Source organism: Portunus trituberculatus, chromosome 42 (assembly GCF_017591435.1).
Source record: "Portunus trituberculatus isolate SZX2019 chromosome 42, ASM1759143v1, whole genome shotgun sequence".
Taxonomy (NCBI): Eukaryota; Metazoa; Arthropoda; class Malacostraca; order Decapoda; family Portunidae; genus Portunus; species Portunus trituberculatus.
In genome coordinates this window covers 16,964,438-16,980,777 of record NC_059296.1, presented here as the reverse complement: position 1 = coordinate 16,980,777, position 16,340 = coordinate 16,964,438, and the positions used below count along the sequence as shown (strand labels likewise).

Genomic DNA, 16,340 nt, shown 5'->3' with positions numbered 1-16,340 from the left:
ATGAGTGTCACATGACTTTCTATCAATCAATATTTATCCTGCAGGGCCATGACTCTTGCTTTTAGTTTGAACACAGTGGCATTAAAGGTAGGTTATACATGTGTGGGATTGGATAGGTTTGATTAGCTAATGAGTTTGTCAAGACTATTATAGCAGCAAGTGAAGAGGAATTTCCTCTTGTGGGAAATTTTCCTCCTTCAGCCCAAAAATCCTAAGACAATTTTAACCATAGAATAAGCAAAGATGACACCTAAGATTTAATCATCATTGATTTTATCTTCATCCACTTATATAGTTATTATGGATCAAGGAAAGCTGTTTTATTCATGTCTTTGCATTCTTTCTTTCCATACTTTAATCCTCTCATTCACATTTTCTTTCTTTCCTCTTATGTGTACTAATACTTTGTTCTTTGATTTCACTGAAGGTCTTCTTGCATTTACTATCATCTTTATATTCCCTTTCTAGTCTTTTAATTTTCTGTCATTCTTATTTTGCTGCCAAACCATCTTATTGTGTTGTACTGTACTTTATGCCATCATCCACTCCACATTTCAATTCTTCAATTTTTGACATGCCAAATATGTTGTATGCACTTACTACTTTGTCATCCATTCTTCATTACACTAAGAACCTAACTTATTATAGCTTTGCTTGGATCCTTGGCCATTGGCTTGCATTCAACACTCAAGTCTACTTACATTCTACATTAGTTTTAGTAATGTATATTTATTCTGTGGTATATAAATAGTATATACCGACTATGCATATTTTTTTACCTGCATTTCATTATACACCTTAAAGATCTACTATTGTGTCTTGCACCGCTCTACTCTCATCTCAGTTTTTTTACAAATTTGTAGTCAATAAGATATATATCTGTCCATCCATCCATCGATCTACTTGACTCACCGTAGCTATGTGTTTGAGTTGGATGGTAAGGGTTTTCTCTATTTCAGTTGAAGCAGCTGCATGGAGTCTCTGCTGCATCTGTAGTACTTCCTCATACATGCTGTCACTGTGGTAATTTAAAGCAAATATTACACACACACACACACACACACACAGACACACACACACACACACACACACACACACACACACACACACACACACACACACACACACACACTCATTTATATTAACGATATGCCAGAAGGAGTGAACAGCTACATAAATTTGTTTGCGGATGATACGAAACTGTGCAGAGTTATAAAGCAAAAGGAGGATTGTGAAATACTGCAAGAAGACCTAAATAAGATCTGGGAATGGAGTAAGAAGTGGAAATGGAATTCAATGTGAACAAAAGCCATGTCATGGAAATGGGAAAGAGTGAAAGACGACCTGTGGGAATCTATAAGATGGGAGATGGAGTAGAACTGGAGAAAGTCAAAAAGGAAAAGGACTTAGGAGTGACGATGGAAGAAAACAATCAACCAGTAAGCCATATTGATAGAATTTTTAGAGAAACATATAATTTGCTGAGGAATATTGGAGTAGCATTTCACTACATGGACAAAGAAATGATGAAGAAATTGATAAATACTATAATAAGACCCAGATTGGAATATGCAGGAGTAGTGTGGACCCCTCATAAAAAGAAACACATAAGGAAATTGGAGAGGCTACAAAAAATGGCTACAAGAATGGTCCCAGAACTTGAAGGGATGACATATGAGGAGAGACTAAAGGCTATGGATCTACCAACCTTGGAACAAAGAAGGAGAGAGGAGACCTGATACAAGTCTATAAATTGATCAACGGAATGGACCAAGTGGATAATGAGAAACTGATCCTGAGAGAAGAATATGACACCCGAAGCACAAGATCGCATAGTAAAAAGCTGAGAAAGGGAAGATGTCTGAGAGATATTAAAAAATATAGTTTCCCGCAGAGATGTATTGAGATGTGGAACAGTTTAGATGAAGAAGTAGTGTCTGCAACGAGTGTGCACACTTTTAAAGTAAGATTGGATAAGTGTAGATATGGAGACGGGGCCACACGAGCATAAAGCCCAGGCCCTGTAAAACTACAACTAGGTAAATACACACGGTAGCTCAGTGGTTAGAGCGCTGGCTTCACAAGCCAGAGGACTGGGGTTCGATTCCCCGGCCGGGTGGAGATATTTGGGTGTGTCTCCTTTCACATGTAGCCCCTGTTCACCTAGCAGTGAGTAGGTACGGGATGTAAATCAAGGAGTTGTGACCTTGTTGTCCCAGTGTGTGGTGTGTGCCTGGTCTCAGGCCTATCCGAAGATCGGAAATAATGAGCTCTGAGCTCATTCCGTAGGGTAACGTCTGGCTGTCTCGTCAGAGACTGCAGCAGATCAAACAGTGAAACACACACACACACACACACACACACCAGTAGCTCAGTGGTTAGAGCGCTGGCTTCACAAGCCAGAGGACCGGGTTCGATTGGCCGGGTGGAGATATTTGGGTGTGTCTCCTTTCACGTGTAGCCCCTGTTCACCTAGCAGTGAGTAGGTACGGGATGTAAATCGAGGAGTTGTGACCTTGTTTTCCCGGTGTGTGGTGTGTGCCTGGTCTCAGGCCTATCCGAAAATCGGAAATAATGAGCTCTGAGCTCGTTCCGTAGGGTAACGTCTGGCTGTCTCGTCAGAGACTGCAGCAGATCAAACAGTGAAACACACACACACACACACACACACTACATGGACAAAGAAATGATGAAGAAATTGATAAGTACTAAAATAAGACCCAGATTGGAATATGCAGGAGTTGTGTGGACCCCCCATAAAAAGAAACACAAAGAAAATGGAGAGACTACAAAAAATGGATACAAGAACGGTTCCTGAATTTAAAGGGATGACATATGAGGAGAGACTAAAAGCTATGGATCTACCAATCCTGGAACAGAGAAGAGAGAGAGGGGATCTGATACAAGTTTATAAATTGATTAACAGAATGGATCAAGTGGATAATGAGAAACTAATCCTGAGAGAAGAATATGACATTAGAAACACAAGATCGCATAGTAAGAAACTGAGGAAGGGAAGATGTCTGAGAGATGTTAAAAAATATAGTTTCCCGCAAGATGTGTAGAGACTTGGAACAGTTTGAGTGAGGAAGTGGTGTCAGCAACGAGTGTGCATAGTTTTAAAGAAAAATTGGATAAGTGTAGATATGGAGACAGGCCACACGAGCATAAAGCCCAGTCCCTGTAAAACTACAACTAGATAAATACACACACACACACATACACACGACCAAAGAGTAAAGGAAAACACAAGATTCAGAGGAAATGATGAGCCAGCGAGATTAGACCTGGTTTTTACAAGGGGTATACAAATGAATGATGATATAAGATATAAGTGCCCATTGGGAAAGAGTGACCACATAATATTAGAAATGGATATAGAGGACGGAAAAGAAGATAGAGATGAATCATACAAAGGAGACCGATTAAATTACAAAAAGGCTGATATTGAGAATCTCAAGAACTATTTCAAATACTCAAACTGGGAGAAGATGGAAAACTCTGAGGGGGTGCAAGAGAAATATAACTTATTTTTGGAAATATACAAAACAGGAGTCAGGGAATATGTCCCGAAATATAGACCTAAAGAAGAAGGAAAGAAAGATTGGTTTAACGCAAAGTGTGCTAGGGCAAAGGAGAAAAGAGAGAGAGCATGGAAAAGGTGGAGGAGAAATAGAAATGCAGTAAATAAGGTAAACTTCAAGATAGCAAGAAATGAACATGTTAAAGTGAGGAAGGAAGAGGAGAGGATCTATGAAAAGGACATAGTTGAAAAATGCAAGGAGCAACCAAAATTGTTTTACAGATTCATAAATGGAAAAGTAAGACAAAAAGAAACAATAGAAAGGTTAAAAGGAGAAAATGGGATGGTGGAAGACCCAAAAAGTGTGGCAGAACTGTTAAATAATAAGTTCCAGGAGGTCTTTACTAAGGAATCCAAATTTGAAAGACCACAGGGTAATAGAGAAACCATCTATATGGAAGAGATTAAAGTAACCAAGCTTAAAATAAAAGAGTTAATGAAGGAACTGGATGAAGAAAAGGCAATGGGTCCGGATGAAGTCTCAGGCAGAATACTGAAAGAATGTAGGGATGAACTAGCAAGACCTATACACAACATCATAAAATGCTCAATAGAAAATGGAACAATACCAGTAGAATGGAAAAGAGCGGTAGGAAGGAAGAACCTCTAAATTACAGACCGGTATCACTAACTAGTGTAATATGCAAGATGTGTGAGAATAATAAAAAAAACAATGGATCGAGTTCTTTGAAGACAACAAATTATTATCAAATAGCCAATTTGGCTTTAGAAAAGGTCGGTCATGTGTAACAAATTTACTGAGTTTCTACTCTAGAATAGTTCACAGGGTACAAGAGAGAGAGGGATGGTTTGATTGTATTTACTTGGATTTAAAAAAGGCGTTTGATAAAGTGCCACATGCAAGGTTGCTGTGGAAATTAGAGGAGAAGGGTGGTTTAAAAGGAAGCACATTGAGATGGATGGAAAATTATTTGAGGGGGAGAGAAATAAGGACGGTAGTCAAAGATATGAAGTCCAAGTGGAGAGCAGTAGAAAGCGGAGTGCCGCAGGGGTCAGTATTGGCACCAATACTTTTTCTCATTTATATAAACGACATGCCAGAAGGAGTGAACAGCTACATAAATCTGTTTGCAGACGATGCGAAGCTGTGCAGAGTTATAAAGCAAAAAGAGGATTGTGAAATATTGCAAGAAGACCTAAATAAGATCTGGGAATGGAGTAAAAGTGGAGATGGAATTCAATGTGGACAAAAGCCATGTCATGGAAATGGGAACGAGTGAAAGACGACCAGTGGAAATCTATAAGATGGGAGATGGAGTAGAACTGGAGAAAGTCAAAAAGGAAAAGGATTTGGGAGTGACGATGTAAGAAAATAATCAACTGGCAAGCCATATTGATAGAATTTTCAGAGAGACATATAATTTGGTAAGGAATATTGGAATAGCATTTCACTACGTGGACAAAGAAATGATGAAGAAACTGATAAGTACTATAATAAGACCCAGATTGGAATATGCAGAAGTAGTGTGGGCCCCTCATAAAAAGAAACACATAAGGAAGCTGGAGAGATTACAAAAAATGGCTACAAGAATGGTTCCAGAACTTGAAGGGATGACATATGAGGAGAGACTAAAAGCTATGGATCTTCCAACATAGGAACAGAGAAGAGAGAGAGGGGATCTCATACAACTTTAGAAATTGATCAACGGAATGGATCAAGTGGATAATGAGTATCTGATCCTGAGAGAAGAATATGCCAAGTCGAAGCACAAGATCGCATAGTAAGAAGCTGAGGAAGGGAAGATGTCTAAGAGATATTAAAAAGTATAGTTTCCTGCAAAGATGTGTTGAGACATGGAACAGTTTGAATGAAGAAGTAGTGTCTGCAATGAGTGTACACAGTTTTAAAGAAAGATTGGATAAGTGTAGATATGGAGATGGGGCCACACAAGCATAAAGCCCAGGCCCTGTAAAACTACAACTAGGTAAATACAGACACACACACACACACACACACACACACACACACACACACACACACACACACACACACACACACACACACACACGCCCGGTAGCTCAGTGGTTAGAGCGCTGGCTTCACAAGCCAGAGGACTGGGGTTCGATTCCCCGGCCGGGTGGAGATATTTGGGTGTGTCTCCTTTCACGTGTAGCCCCTGTTTACCTAGCAGTGAGTAGGTACGGGATGTAAATCGAAGAGTTGTGACCTTGTTGTCCCGGTGTGTGGTGTGTGCCTGGTCTCAGGCCTATCCGAAAATCGGAAATAATGAGCTCTGAGCTCGTTCCGTAGGGTAACGTCTGGCTGTCTCGTCAGGGACTGCAGCAGATCAAACAGTGAAACACACACACACACCAGGGAAAAGCAAAAGAAGACAGGTAAGATCTTACACTATGGGAGGAATAGAAATTCAGAAAACAAAAGAAGAAAAGACCTGGGTATTACAATAAATGACAATCTATCACCAGGAAAATATGTAAACAACATAATTGGGGAAACATGAATTACAAAGAAAAATTAAATGAGCATTTACCTATATAGATGAATAGATGTTGAAAAAAAACTAACAGAATACATGATACAACCTAAACTAAAATATGCTGCACTTATATGGTCACCACATTAAAAAAATACAAGGAAGATTCAAAGAGTTGCAACAAAAATGGCTCCTAATTTGAGAGACCTAACCTATGAGTACAGATTAAAAAGATTAGAACATCCAATATTCCAACAGAGGAGAGAAAGAGGAGACCTAATTGCTATATACAGGGCATGGAGGGGGAATGAACCAAGTTGAGAAAGAAGACCTACTGGTGTTGGACTCAAGAAATGGAAGAGGACACAGCATGAAATTGAAAAAGACTGCATGTAGAAGAGACGTTAATAAATATAGTTTTCCAAACAGAAGCATTGAAATATGGAACAATTTGAATGAAACAGTGGTTCAAGCAAGAAATATTCATGACTTTAAGGTTAAACTGGACAACTATAGACATAAGGGGACAGGCCAGCACGAACATAGCTCTTTTCCTGTAAAACACGTGTAGGTAAACACACACACACACACACACACACACACACACACACGTATATTTAGATGAAGAAATGATGAAGAAAATAATTACTGCAATGATAAGACCGAGGCTTGAATATGCAACAATACAGTGGGCTCCGAACTTAAAGAAACACATAAGGAAACTAGAGAAAGTACAGAGGGCTGCAACAAAAATGGTGCCTGACTTAAGAGATTTGACTTATGAAGACAGACTGAAAAGAATGCAACTTCCGACCCTGGAAAACAGAAGAGAAAGGGGAGACCTGATAGCAATATACAGAGTGATGATTGGCATGGAAAAATGGATAGGGAAGATCTGTGTATGTGGAATGAAAGAATGTCGAGAGGGCATGGGAAAAACTAAAATGGCCACTTATAGGAGAGATGTGAAAAATATAGCTTCCCTCATAGAAGGGTGGAAGCATGGAATAGTTTAGACGTGGAAGTGGTCAACGCAAGGAATATTCATGATTTTAAGAAAAAGCTGGACATTAATAGATATGGAGACGGGACAACACGAGCATAGCTCTTTTCCCGTATGTTACAATTAGGTAAATACACACACACACACACACACACGGAGACGGGGCCACACGAGCGTAAAGCCCAGGCCCTGTAAAACTACAACTAGGTAAATACTAGGTAAATACACACACACACACACACACACACACACACACACACACACACTTAAACTAAATAAAGTAGGAATTCATCAATATATTGTATTAAGTAGAAAATAATTTTCTTCCTCTTCCTTGTCTGAAGAGGTGGTACATATTCTTAAAAAAAAAAACATGCAAAATGGAGTTCAGCAGAGCTAACTGCAGTTAAAGATGCAGAGACAATCATAATGCAAATCTCTGGGTGTCACAGATATTTGCCTCATAGTTTTAACTTCAAAAAAGAAAATAATTCCATCTTTTTTGCATTGTTGCTTTGCACACAATCTATAGGGAGCCAAGCCATCTCAGAGTGATATATTTCACTATGTCCATGTCAATCTGCAACTCAGTCACATCAGGTATGTCCATCAAAAATATTTTGTCATCTTTATAGTGTGATATATTTGTCTGACTATGGACCCTAGGCCTACCTCCCCCATCCACCTCTACCAGCATCATCCGTTACTCCAAGAGTTTTGATCTCCAAGGTAAATACCATTTATAAAACTAGTTCATTTCTTTACATTCCCTTTTGTCATATTATATCATGTTTTCATACAATATTTGTTATTCATGAATAACAAATCAAAACAAAAATTATTGTTTTTGGTTGTTTCAATGGATTAATGCATTTTAATTAATATTGATGGGGAAAATTTATTCAAGATATGAGGAAATTGATTTATGAACTCTGCTACAAAGTGCATTAAATTCGTAGATCAAGGTACTGCTGTAATAGGTTTTTTTGTTTGTTCCTACTGGATGTTCCCTAGTGTTTTTTCCTTGCAACTCAAAAGAAAGCATTCATTTCAATTTATCAACTTTCCACCTCCAAATACATTTATCACTGTCTCTCCCACTACCAAAGTAAAATGGTTTCCTTAACAGCCTGATAAGGATCTTACAGAACTGCTGTTGTTTGGACTCCCACTATATTTGTATGCCTTCTCCAGATCTTTAAAGAGAGTCTCTGTCTTTCCTTATGTTAATATTTTCTCAGCTATCTTTCTCATTTCAGCAGCTAATGATTTATTTTAGATGCTCCTAAGTCATAGCTAGATTCATTATATACTGGTGTTTTTTGGTAATCCTTTTTGATACAAAAAAATACGATACATCAATAATTTATACCTGCAAATTATGTCCTACATTCATGTACTTACTATCATGAATACAAGATACATTTCAAGCAATTTTTTGTTTGTTTAATTATAACTTATGCTTAAGAGGAATACTTATTGAATAAACAACATACATACAAAGAACATTACAATAATTTCTTCACTATCTTACATGCATTGGTATGTGGTGATAGTATCACCAGCCTGTAAAGAGATGCACACACTCCATGGGAGGAAATTAATTTACACAATTTTGGCATCACAGAAAAACAGACAAATTACTGCTGCATGTATGGTATACTGATGAAACTATTGGTAATGTTACTTACTATTCAGCATACTTTTCAAGGCCTATTTGTTGACTTAAGAGATCCACACGGTGTAGCATGAATGCAGCAGAGGCGAAGAGCATGAGAAGCAGCAGTGTTGAAATAAGTAAGAGCAAAGATGTCCTTGGCAGTGACCATAACTCCTTCACTCCCTCTCCCACCAGCTTCATTGGGACACTTCCCACTTTGAAACATGCTGAGGAAATGATACATAATCAGATTTATGATGAGAGTTTTAAATAAATAAATCTATCATGCAATGACTGAATATCCGTCAAATATACTTGCTTTGTGAAAGATGTTCTGTCAAAAAATTTCAAGATTTCTTAATATATATCAAGAAAGAGAATATGAAAATATTAATAATGTTTAGTGTTTTGATAGTAATGTAAGAAATAGGAGAAGAATTGAAAAATTTGTTACTAAGCTCAAAGATAAAATGCTTACAAGTTGAACATAGACATGTGGAAAAAAGTGATTTGAAGGACCTGAATCATTAAATAAAGTGTGATAAATGTACTAAGGCTAAAAATATGGAATGAGAACTTAGGAGGAGTAAGAATATAAGGAATATAAGCTTTAAGTTCCATATAATTAAATAATTTAATGAACTACCACCATATAAGAGGGCAAATATCTTTATTACCAAATGATGATGACCAAGCTTGTTTTTGATGTTTTCTTTGTGCTGAAGGTACATTTATAACAACAAGAATCAGAGGACTTTCCCACACTAGACATTAAGTTGAAATTAAGTTGTACTTGTGGTGGTGTAGTGGATAAGGCTGTGAGCATGGGATCAGGCAGATGTCCACGTGTATGTTCGAATCCCACCACGTACAGTCTTGAAACTATGCCATTTGTCGATTGATTTAAAGTTACCTACACCATGATACCCAGGTTCTAGGTCAGGGGTTTTCAACCTGGGATACGCGTACCCCAGGGGATACGCCAAGGATCTGTCAGGGGGTACGCTCTTTCCCTGCGTCATTAGGGTAAGGGGCACAGAGGTAAGGGGCCTGGCTGCCTGAAGTGTACTGTACGCGTACTGGACAGTGGGGAGCGAGGTGTGGTTGGGAATGCACGGTCGCACCAGGCAGTCACCATTCAACGGTCGTGAAGTAAGATCGACTGGTGCTGCTGTTTTTTGGCAGGTTGGTCTCTTTGGGGCTATTTTCTTTGATGATACTATATTAATATCAGAATGCAATGTTGATTTTAATAAACTGCTCCTCGGCTAATTAAGCTAATTGGTGAAAAACAGTGTCAGCCATCTCGTTAACTCCCTTTGCAGCTTTGTAATGATAATATATTTTTTTTTGTAGCTCAGTACCATAGCTAACCCTGAAAATCTACTGCATAACCACTGGGAAACAGCTGTTTTTTTTTTTTTAAATGTATTATATTTAAGGAATTTTTTGTGTTTACAATATTTATTGGTTGTAAGAAGAGTAGTTTAGTTCATTTCCTACAGTGTAGTACTGACAAATATACAATGGAATGTTTACCAATGTGAGTTTTTGTTTTCCGTTTTTACACAAAGTGCAGGGGGTACATTTCTGACATTAAAAATACCCAAAGGAGTACGTGGGGAAAAAAAAGGTTGAAAACCCCTGTTCTAGGTGGTTACACCAAAGATGGTGATATGGACCCTAATATGGGCACAACTATAAATAAAATTGCCTGCTCCACTAATGGGTGGAAGCTGAACAGTGCTTCCTATACATACTCTTCAAGTATACCTACAGGTGCTATAGGCCATAATGTAAAAAAAATCTGTATTGTTCATGAAAGGCAGGGAATATGTGTATCATGTGTTTTTGCATTTGCTTTCATTTAGGCAAAATAATGGCAGTTTACAGAGAACTTTCAAGTTTGCTTTATGAAGGAAGAGGAGAGTAGTATTCACATTTTGATTTTAAATCTTCATCAAAATTCAAAACTTTTGTGGCAAGAGAAGTATATACGAATATTATTTGTTATCTTTTTTATTTATATTTTTGCAATATGCTTCTCCCATTATGCAAAGAAGAAAAATATATTGTAATAAGCAAAGCAATGATCTGTGAGTTTAGTTCATTCACTGTATTAATTCTAAAAGAAAATGGATAAGATATTTAAATTAGGATTCAACAAATAATGCATTGATCTACTGTATCATGGAAAGAAATATGTATTATTGTACTTTCACCAAAGAATGATCAGACTTTATATTAAGCATCATCCATTCTGAGACAAAGAATTTTTAAACCACTCTCTCTTTCTGAATATTTCAGCACAATATTTCAATACAATAAATAAAACTGTAAGTGATTAGTATAATAATACGCAGCATCATATTTCAGTATCATAGTTTTAAAATATGTCAACACTACCAGCCATATCAAGTGTTCTGAAGTGAATATTTATGAACTAATAATTTTTGCACTGATCATGGCATGAGGTTCAAGAGATTTCTGGTGAGTGTACTTACACTGCAGTTAATTATTAGATATTGTCAGTATGATTATAAGGTCTACATCAACATTCTAATTGCATGACAAAAATACACACCACAAAGTTCTATAAACTCCACAATGATCAGAACATATACAATACATATTATGATGTTACTAGAGCTTTCATGAATCTGGAATCTTACAGGAATTACCAGTGACTTAAATGTAGCATGGATTAAAAACTATCACTTGAAATACAATATGAGTAATCTTACTTTTCACCAAAGATCCTTGTGTGAACCATTCAAGAATATTCATGCTGCTGTTTTCCTTTCCATCACTTGCACTGTTAGCAGTAGCACTGTTACTGTTAGTTTCCTCATGAGCACATACTTTTCCAGACACCACACCACCTCCCAGTAATAAAGTAGAATCTGAAGTACTGGTTGAACTATTCATTGGAATGTTATTACCAGTAGGTGGTATACTGTTGTCAATGGTGCTATAAACATTTGTGGCAGTGGTGGCATTTGTAGTGGATGTAACTTCTTCTGTTGTCCAGGGTGTAGTGGTGACTGGGGAAGGCACACTGCCCAGGCTATTGACTGCAGTGGAAACCAGGTAACCACTATCAGTCTGATCTAGACTGTTTGCACTCCCAGACACTGAATCTTCACCATCATCCTCTGCAGCCTGTGGAGTATAATTCTCTTCAAAAAGTAACTTTATACATCTATATGTGCTGTCATTAAATTGATCAAATTAGTTATTTTAGTAAACAAGAAAATGCATAAACCAGAAACACTTACCACTTGAACCCCTGATGGAGGTTCACTGTCACTATCTGCCATCCTCTGTGCTTTTCTCCAAATATGCAACATAAGTTTGTAAGTTGAATCTCTTGAAAGAAGGGAGCCAAATACATAGTTCTTGCCATCCAGCATTTGTAGGCCCACAGCATTGGGGATGATCTTGGCAGTCCGTTCTTTTTGTAGGCTGGCAACTTGTGTTACAGGGATCAGCAACTGTGAAAACCATAACATGGAGATCTGTCATATGACTGGTACAATGAGGTTGTTTATGAACATACATAATTTTACTATACCTAACTGACAACAAGCCTCAGTACAAGTTATAAATGAAGTGCCTCCCTTTTCTCAGATTTGTACAAAATGTTATTACATAGATTATACAAATATCTAGAGTTTTCTTTAAAGTAACCTTGATGACTCCATCCTTTTAAGAGATTGTAGATTTAAAATTAATAATTTGGTCATTTTATGACAAATTTTATCCTCTTCTTTTACTTGACTGGGGCTGTGGAATTTTTTCATACCGCACCTCTCTAATACCCAGCCATAGCCAAGCAGCTGCTCTTGGTCTTATATTTTGGGTGCATGATCTTACAAAGAATTAGTGTTTATAACCTTTACTGAATAGTTACACATAATCTCACCAGAAGGTGAGACAAAGTTGTATACATTGTAATGACTAGGTATAGTATGAATCCAAAGTAAATGAAGGGAATTTTAGTGAAGAGAAAAGATTAAGTAATTAGGAAGAAAAAGATAGTGAGTATGAATTGGACATTTTAAATCAAACTGAATATTTCCAATGTATCAATATTTTCCTCTTTCTCATTTTTTGCTCTTGTTAAGAAGGGAGTTGGGTGATTGAGATTATTGATGTGGCAGCTTGAATCACCAGAGAGAGAGAGAGAGAGAGAGAGAGAGAGCTTATTTAGCTGCTGCACAATTAAATAATGAGTAGTAGTATTGAAACCATATATGTTCCTTAGAATTACCACATAAGTGCAATGTTAGTATATTTTTTGAAAAAAAAAAAAGATAAATAAATAAATAAAATATATATATATATATATATATATATATATATATATATATATATATATATATATATATATATATATATATATATATATATATATATATATATATATATATATATATATATATATATATATATATATATATATATATATATATATATATATATATATATATATATATATATATATATATATATATATATATATATATATATATATATATATATATATATATATATATATATATATATATATATATATATATATATATATATATATATATATATATATATATATATATATATATATATATATATATATATATATATATATATATATATATATATATATATATATATATATATATATATATATATATATATATATATATATATATATATATATATATATATATACATATATATATATATATATATATATATATATATATATATATATATATATATATATATATATATATATATATATATATATATATATATATATATATATATATATATATATATATATATATATATATATATATATATATATATATATATATATATATATATATATATATATATATATATATATATATATATATATATATATATATATATATATATATATATATATATATATATATATATATATATATATATATATATATATATATATATATATATATATATATATATATATATATATATATATATATATATATATATATATATATATATATATATATATATATATATATATATATATATATATATATATATATATATATATATATATACATATATATATATATATATATATATATATATATATATATATATATATATATATATATATATATATATATATATATATATATATATATATATATATATATATATATATATATATATATATATATATATATATATATATATATATATATATATATATATATATATATATATATATATATATATATATATATATATATATATATATATATATATATATATATATATATATATATATATATATATATATATAGTCACATATGTATCTCACAAACATGAAACAGTGAGTATGAAAATGAATACAAACCATTCTTGCTGGGATGATCTTTCATTGCTCTCATGCACTTCTCAGATGAACATAACTAATGCAAATGAATCAAGATAAGTATATGGCATCTAACTCACCCGACTAACATGTCCAAAGATCTTGGAGTAGAAGGCGAAGTAGTTGTGTGTGATGTAAAGGGTCCCCTGAAGAAGAATGTCTGACACAAGGGCACAAGAGAAGTCTGAAAGAAGAATAAATTTATCAATACACATCCAGTGTCTTTAAACTAGTTCTTTCATGAACTGCAAAAACAATGCAAAGGAATATGACACACCAAAGCCTATTAGTTTACTATATATTGGTCTACTATAGTATGTTTTGAGAGAAATAACTGGGTGGAGAAATGAAAGGGAGTGGCAGGAGAGGTCATACTGAGAAATGTGCAAGAAGTAACATTCAAAGCTGAACAAGATATGTTGAGTGGAGATATAATTTACTGAGAAACAATCCACATAATTTATCATGAATACCCTGGAGATAGAATGTTTGCAGTGTCACTAGTGACTAATGTCCTTGCTAGAAGTGAAGGGCCTGCAAGTTGTAGCTACATCCTGTTCTTCCAAAAATCATTCAATCAAGAGAAAGCAAAGTACATTAACCTTAAGGGTGCTGTCCAAGACCAAGGATTTGAAAAAAAAAAAAAAAAAGAGAGAGAGAGACAGAGATTGTCTAATCCTCCATGTGTGTGCAGATGGTGGATACCATATCTTTGTATATAATAAGGTTTTGAGGTTAAAGATTCTACCTTTGTAAAGATTCTTCCTTATATACAAAAATCAACATGAGAAAACTGAACTATTTTAATACAACATATATGCATGTTTTTGATTTGTGCAATACAACATATGTTGTGCACCTAACGAATATTGCATTGCAGGCTCAAACAAGGTATTCTCTAGGCTTGCTTGCATCCTTTAAGTCTGTGGTTCTCAACCTGAGGTTTGCAAACCCCCAGGGGTTTACAAAAAGATTTCTAGGGGTTTTTAGATGGCTGATCTAATAATATTCTTTGCAGTATACCTTTTCATATTGAGTTAGTGTCAGTCACTAAATTAAAATCATGTTCTATGTCAGATTACTGGGGGTTTGGGTCAATGGTCTTATAACTTTGGGGATTATTAATGAGTAAAATGTTGAGAACTGCGGCTTTTTAGTCTTTTGGTGTCTCTCATTCTGCCTCTGGCTGTGTTTTTATGAATTGCAGAGGCACAGCCTCATGAGTAGCATGACTATAACAAAAGAGTTTTGGAGAAACAAAAAAATAAACTGCAAAGGTAGCTACATAATGATTGTATGAGTTAGTCATGAGACCACCTGGCATTTGTATGCAAAATGCCTGTATTAGAAAAGTTGTATGATTTTAAAGATTGTGAAGCATTTGGGTTGTACAGTTTTCTAATTAATTGTCATGAGAGAGAGAGAGAGAGAGAGAGAGAGAGAGAGAGAGAGAGAGAGAGAGAGAGATTATGTTAGGAAGAACTTGTCATCATAACGAGACTACCGAGCAGTATGTTGTTGTGGGCAGCACAGTGGACAACCTATCAATCTTCCGGTGGTGGATGCAATTCTGTTACTGGCAGACTCGGAACACTGACACCGTAGTGCCGCGCAGTGCTGTTCAACACCTGCAGCACAAGCCTTTGACCTTCTCCTGGAGTTATTCCTGGCACATAACACTACACTATCATATATATATATATATATATATATATATATATATATATATATATATATATATATATATATATATATATATATAAACATACGTATACATATGTGTGTGTGTGTGTGTAATTCACCATGGTTATCTGCTGGTCACCCAGCCAGTCTTCTCCATTACGGAGCGAGCTCAGAGCTCATAGACCAATCTTCGGGTAGGAATGAGATCACAATAACACAGTCCATACACCGGGAAAGCGAGGCCACAACTCCTCGAGTTACATCCCGCACCTACTTACTGCTAAGTGAACAGCGGCTACATCTTAGAGGCTTGCCCTTTTGTCTCGCCGCGTCCAGGACTCGAATCCTGGGCTTTTCGGTTAAGCCGAGTGTGCTAACCACTGCACTACGCTGTGTGTGTGTGTGGAGAGAGAGAGAGAGAGAGAGAGAGATTACATGGCCAATAATCTATTATTTCTTTCTATGATGTTTAGGATAATAGTATACATAGTATCTTTTCCCTATCAGTCATGGCA

General features: G+C 35.1%; 1 protein-coding gene across 9 annotated transcripts in view; it reads right to left on the bottom strand.

Moving 5' to 3' along the window:
* The window catches only part of LOC123517306 (uncharacterized membrane protein C20F10.07-like), a 277,910-nt gene that overhangs the window by 3,073 nt on the left and 258,497 nt on the right, over nt 1-16,340 (bottom strand). For 6 of the 9 annotated variants that reach the window (XM_045277256.1, XM_045277258.1, XM_045277262.1 and 3 more), the window contains 5 exons: nt 14,223-14,326; nt 11,981-12,196; nt 11,447-11,864; nt 8,734-8,929; nt 913-1,018 (listed from right to left, as the gene is read on the bottom strand). In XM_045277256.1, coding sequence (XP_045133191.1) covers nt 913-1,018; nt 8,734-8,929; nt 11,447-11,864; nt 11,981-12,196; nt 14,223-14,326 — 1,040 coding nt within the window. The remainder of the gene's footprint in view (nt 1-912; nt 1,019-8,733; nt 8,930-11,446; nt 11,865-11,980; nt 12,197-14,222; nt 14,327-16,340) is intronic. The other 3 variants (XM_045277261.1, XM_045277257.1, XM_045277263.1) reach the window with 3 other exon arrangements.